General features: G+C 45.6%; 1 protein-coding gene across 1 annotated transcript; it reads left to right on the forward strand.

Moving 5' to 3' along the window:
* Positions 1-4,892: 4,892 nt before the first annotated feature.
* Positions 4,893-6,335, forward strand: LOC120381562 (zinc finger protein 271-like). The gene is made up of 2 exons (XM_039499732.1): positions 4,893-4,903; positions 5,011-6,335. Exons 1-2 carry the CDS (start codon positions 4,893-4,895, stop codon positions 6,173-6,175), a joined length of 1,176 nt encoding a protein of 391 aa, XP_039355666.1. The 3' UTR covers positions 6,176-6,335.
* The last annotated feature ends 253 nt before the right edge of the window (positions 6,336-6,588 follow it).

Below are 6,588 nucleotides of genomic sequence, written 5' to 3' on the forward strand. Positions count from 1 at the left end.
TTGTGGGAAGCCCCTGGAAAGAAATCCACTCGACCATAGTTCCCCATTTACAATCCCAGTTTTTAATCTATTTAATATATGCCCTGTGTATTTTGTATCTTTCTAGTTTTCTAGTCAAAATATTGTGCTGGACCAAGTCATATGCCTTACAGAAGTCTAGGTATATTACATCAATACTATTAGTTGCAACCAAACTTTTGATCTCATCCAGTAAGGATATCCAGTTGGTTTGACAATCTATTGTGTCTAAACCTTTGTTAATGGGTACTAATTATATTACCCTCCTTTAATTCGTTATTAATGAACTCCAGTATCAGCTGCTCCATTCTCTTGCCCAGTATCGATTTTAGACTAACACTCTTGTAATTAGCTGGGTCATCTCTTTTACACTTTTTAAATATTGGCACAGCATTAGCTTTATTCCAGTCTCATGGAATTTCCTCAGTGTTCCAAGTCCTAATGAAAATTAACACTAACAGTCCACCACGCTTCTCCACCGGGTCTCTCAAAACTCTTGTTATCTGGACCTGCTGATTTAAACACATCTAACTGTAATACCTGCTGTTTAACATACTCATGAGTTGTTGTTGGAATGGAAAGTGTTGTCGTCAACATCTTATGATATGAGTTACATCACTTGTTTTTTCTCCAAATCCAGGAGAGAAATATTTATTGAACACTTTTACCTCTTCTGCATTATTTTTGATAATTCTGCCATTTCTATCTAGTAATTTACCACTACCGTTGTTAGGATTAATTTTGTACTTAATATACTTTTAAAAACTTCCTTCTTATTTTTCATTGATTCATCATTGATTTCTGATAGCTTCCCTTACCAATTTTCTACAATTCTGACCTTCTAACTTATAGTCTTTACTATTGACTTCCCCTTTCTTCCATATATTTTATTTGGAGAGTGTTGGGATTCCTACCAGGGAGCCACCAGCAGGGTCCAGAGACAGCCCCATCTCCTGTATCAAGCTCTGGCTAGTGGGTATGTGATAAATGTGACGACCCTGCCTCTGTCTGTCAGGTGGGAGACACAGATTCTCTCTTTCTACCCTCTGATTCCTCCTGGCTGCTCTAAGCAAGGTGGGGTGGGACTCTGTTAACATGTGCCTCCCGGAGCTTCCATTTACCTGGTGCTGCTGTTCTGTGAATAGTGGGGCTGTGAGTGGGGCAGCAGGTACTGAGTGTTGGATTCTTGCTCTTTCAGGGGCCGGTGACCTTCGAGGAGGTGGCTGTGTATTTCACCAAGGGAGAGGGGGCTCTGCTGGACCCCACTCAGAGAGCCCTCTACAGGGATGTCATGCAGGAGAACTATGAGACGGTGGTCTTCCTGGGTAAGGAGTCCTGTCCCCTCAGTTATTAAAAGCTGTGGGGTCTCTAAAGAACCTGAGTAGTAGTAATTTTATACCTTTATTTGTCATACAAGTTTTGACAAGTTTCCTTACCCCCACTGTTTTTGCCTCATCTCCCACCTACTAGTATAATTTTTGGACATGTGCTTTTTTTGGTGCTGTCAGTCATTTTAAAACTGCATTAAATGTATCCTTATTGGCTGCATTAATAACTACATTAATCACTGTAGCTTTCATGCCTTTTCCTCATTGTAAGAGGAAAATATACTGCCTGTAGAATTCTAAATTGAGTAAATAGGTGTGTGACTCATGCATGGCTTGTGTGACTGTCAGATGAGCTCCTCTTTTGATAGGAGAGTGTATAATGTTCCCATTCAGGACCCCACGGGTGAAGGGAGAACAGAGCCATGGGAGGGGAGGAGAAGGGGGGAGTAGCTAATTCTGGGGTGCCAGGACATGGGGAGGGTGTGTGCAGGGTTAGAGCTAAGAAGCAGCAGGGAGGGAGGAGGTTGTGAGAGACGAGGAGGGAACACAAGAATCTCCCAAGTGCCAGGAGGTGGTGCCGGCTGCCAGTAATGGGATGAAGGGGAGGGGAGTGTGGAGGAAGGGCACCCAGGAAGTGGGCTGGGTGGGTCAGTGGGAGGGAGGAGAGGTTTGGGGATCTAGAGCTGTGGGGAACCCAGACCTTTAACCCCAAATCCCTACCCAAGCCTTGTTGCTTTAGAGCCTCCACTCTAGTTTTATTTCTGTTCAGTTTCACTTCTTTATACATTTCCCCCCCCCCCCAAATATTATTATTTTAACTCTTGACCTCCCTCTCTCACTCATTACCCCCCTCCCCATATAACCTCCCCATCTCTAGGCACAGCGACCCCGGCCACCGATCCTGAGTCCTTGCTGCATCCTCCCTCCCATAGCAGGGCCCCTACCCAGGCACAAATGGGCACTTTGTTGATGATGTTACAGGCTGGTGGTGTAGCCTGTACAATTTTTACACCTACAAGATGACGTATTGGGGTACAGCTTGCCCTTGTACATGGCTACGCAAAGTTAATGGAGGAGATGAAATTGGGTGAAACACACAGAAACTTGATTTATAGTTGAAATCACAGGCAAGGATCAATACACCTAACGATTAGAGTCAGAGAAGTATAGTAAAGAAGGGCTTGCACGGTGCGGACTTACAAGCTATGGACACCATTGGAAACAAAGATCAAGGCGCAAGGGAGCCCATCAGAAGGGAGGCCCTGCTTCAGTTTACACTGTCTTGGGGACCTGACAAAATGAAAAACTGGTAACTAGGAGAGTTATTTTCTCTGGTTTCTTATGCTAAGAGGATGGTGATATACCATATCTGCTCCTTTACTCTGATTACAGTAATGTCAATAGCTGCCCCAAACCATACCTGGCCTTTGGGAAGTCCATAATTAAGCATCAAGCCTCAATACTCATGATTTACATCACTTATTTATTAATAATTCTAATATATGAATGCATCCAACTGCTGAGATACTGCATAGCAAACTAATTGCTAGACCCCACCCCAGACTTCCTTCTTTCAGAATCCTGTGGCGTATTCCACCCGCTTGTGGTTCCTCATTAGTCTCTTAAAATGAGGGTGCGAAATATCTGACCTGGGATTGTCTCCTTAGGCCTATTCAGGTAAATCCCACACCTCCCACAAAGGCTCCACCTAATACAACACCACTGGCCATCACATACAGCCCCTCTCCAGTGCATTATCAACGTTCTACAAGCTATCCTGGAAAACGATCCCTCACTCTCACAGACCTTGGGAGGCAGGCCAGGTCCTCGCTTACAGACAACCTCCGAACCTGAAGCAAATATTCACCAGCAACTACACACCACACCACAGAAACACCAACCCAGGAGCCAATCCCTGTAGCAAACCTCGTTGCCTACTCTGTCCCCAGATCTACTCTAGCGACACCTTCAGAGGACCCAACCACATCAGCCGCACCATCAAGGGCTCATTCACCTGCACGTCTACTAATGTGATATATGCCATCATGTGCCAGCAGTGCCCCTCTGCCATGTACATTGGCCAAACCGGACAGTCTCTAGGTAAAAGAATAAATGGACACAAATCGGACATCAGGAATGGTAACATACAAAAGCCAGTAGGTGAACACTTCAATCTCCCTGGTCATTCTAGAACAGATTTCAAAGTCACTATTCTTGAACAAAAACTTCAGAAACAGCCTTTGAAGAGAAACAGCAGAACTAAAATTCATTTTCAAATTTAACACCATTAATCTGGGATTGAATAGGGACTGGGAGTGGCTGGCTCATTATAGACGCAGCTTCGCCTCTCTTGGAATTGACACCTCCTCATCTATTATTGGGAGTGGACTACATCCACCCTGATTGAATTGGCCCTGTCAACACTGGTTCTCCGCTTGTGAGGTAACTCCCTCCTCCTCATGTGTCAGTATAGAATGCCTGCAGCTGTAACTTTCACTCCATGCACCTGAAGAAGTGAGGTTTTTACCCGAAAGCTTATACCCAAATAAATCTGTTACTCTTTAAGGTGCCACCAGACTCCTTGTTGTTTTTGTGGATCCAGACTAACACGGCTACCCCCTGATACTTGACGATTCTAACATATCATAACATAATTCTCTAACCAATTATATCCCACTATGTAATTTACTCATGCCTAGCAACATGAATTTTACAGCAGATAGAAACAATTAGAGAACCAGACTGATTAACAAGGTAAAAGTGGTGACCATGAAGATAAGACAATAAAGAAAGGAGGGTTTCACAACCACAACCATTGATAAGGGATATATTGCCAGAGAGGATGATTTATAATAATAATACTAACTCTTCTGCCACTTTGAGCCAAGGAAGCTGGCCTTGGTATTCTACTGCTTAAAAATGAGCAGGGATTACAACCAAGGAATATTCTTTGTGACAAGTATCCCACAAATTCCACTGACCTCCCTTGTTTTCTTTGCCTGGAGTAGGGTTTCCAGTTTCCAAACCTGATGTGATCTCGCAGCTGGAACGAGGGGAAGAGCCATGGGTCCCAGACCTCCAGGGCTCTGAGAAAGAAGTGCTCCCGAGAGCTGCCTTCACAGGTGAGAACTTGGTTAAATCAACTCAAAAACTGTGTGGGAATGCAGGAAACATTTGGGATGCCCTACAAAGACCCTGTGAGCTCTGCAAGTTCTGGATTGTTCCCTGCAGATGTGGAATCATTATGGCAGATGTCACTCATGGCTTCCCTTGCAGCAGGTTCCTCCCCGGTCTCGCTTTCCCTTGAGTGTTCTGGTGAGATGTGGACCAAAACTGACCCCTTCCTCTCTCCTCTGGGGAAAATCAGCTCCTGATAGGTTTGATCTCTCCTGCACACATTTTGGATTGTTCATCCCTTTTTCCATTCCTCTCTCTGAGATTTCCTTTCTCTCAGGCACAGGGAGTGACCTATGTCTGGATCTCTCTGTCTCCCATCAGGTGATGGGATGGTGAGTGAGAATGAGGAGGAGAAACCCCAGCACGAAGATGCTCAGCAAGTAGAACCACATGGAACGTTATCAGGAAGACCCAAAGGGAATGTTTCCAGGAGTTGTGCACTCCCAGAAAAAGCAAAAGCCTGTGAGACTCAGCAGATGCCAGAAGAAAACTTCAGTAGCCACTCAGACCTTATAACCCGCGACAGAATCCACTTGGAAGGGAGACGCTACACATGCCATGAGTGTGGAAAAAGCTTCAATCGGAGCTCAGACCTTCTTGTACATTGTAGAATCCACACAGGAGAGACGCCCTACACATGCTCTGAGTGCAGGAAAAGCTTTAAGCACAGCTCTACCCTGAGCAGACATCGGAGAATCCACATGGGTGAGAAACCTTATGGATGCTCTGAGTGTGGGAAAAGCTTCGGTCAGCGTTTACATCTTATCTCACATCAGAGACTCCATTCAGGAGAGACGCCCTACACATGCTCTGAGTGCGGGAAAAGCTTCAATCGGAGCTCAGACCTTCTTGTACATTGTAGAATCCACACAGGAGAGACGCCCTACACATGCTCTGAGTGCGGGAAAAGCTTTAAGCACAGCTCTACCCTGAGCAAACATCGGAGAATCCACATGGGTGAGAAACCTTATGGATGCTCTCAGTGCGGGAAAAGCTTCAGTCGGCATTCAAACCTTATCACACATCGTAGAACCCACACAGGAGAGACGCCCTACACATGCGCTGAGTGCGGGAAAATCTTTAAGCACAGCTCTACCCTGAGCAGACATTGGAGAATCCACATGGGTGAGAAACCTTATGGATGCTCTGAGTGTGGGAAAAGCTTCGGTCAGCGTTCACATCTTATCTCACATCAGAGACTCCATTCAGGAGAGACGCCCTACACGTGCTCTGAGTGCGGGAAAAGCTTCAGTCAGCGTTCACATCTTATCTCACATCAGAGACTCCATTCAGGAGAGACGCCCTACACGTGCTCTGAATGCGGGAAAAGCTTCAATCGGAGCTCAGACCTTCTTGTACATTGTAGAATCCACACAGGAGAGACGCCCTACACGTGCTCTGAATGCGGGAAAAGCTTCAATCGGAGCTCAGACCTTGTTGTACATTGTAGAATCCACACAGGAGAGACGCCCTACACGTGCTCTGAGTGCGGGAAAAGCTTCAATCAGAGCTCTACCCTGAGCGCACACAGCAGAATCCACACAGGTGAGAAACCTTATGGATGCTCTGAGTGCGGGAAAAGCTTCAAAAAGAGCTCACACCTTATTAGACATCGCAAAATCCACATTGGAGAACTGTTACAAATGCCTTGATCAGGGCTGGGAAAAGATTTTAAAAAAAAATCACGTTTGCTAATTCTCACATAGTGATCTGTGCATCATTTTCACTGTGGTCTCTCAGGTCCACCAGATGAATTGCCTGCTTCTGCCTTATGTATCTCACCTTCTTTGGGGTCAGTCCTGTGATCTTTTCTATCAACTCCTTTCCTTCTGAGTCATAGGAGTGTGCGTCCCTCCTGCCAGGAATGTTCATCAGCTCCAGGTGGGAGAGAGGTTTCATCCCAAGCAGCTACTGTGAGGCAAAAACTACCTGTGCCTGACATCCACTAGGGCTGCAGATGGCGTTGGCTGCTCAAGTTAGTGATCTTGGTGTAAAAAGACAATTATAGTTGTAGAGCAGATGCAGCCCAGGTGCAGGGGTTGGCATTAGCTTTCCCCGTGACCTG

The sequence above is a fragment of the Mauremys reevesii genome, linkage group 14, assembly GCF_016161935.1.
Source record: "Mauremys reevesii isolate NIE-2019 linkage group 14, ASM1616193v1, whole genome shotgun sequence".
Taxonomy (NCBI): Eukaryota; Metazoa; Chordata; order Testudines; family Geoemydidae; genus Mauremys; species Mauremys reevesii.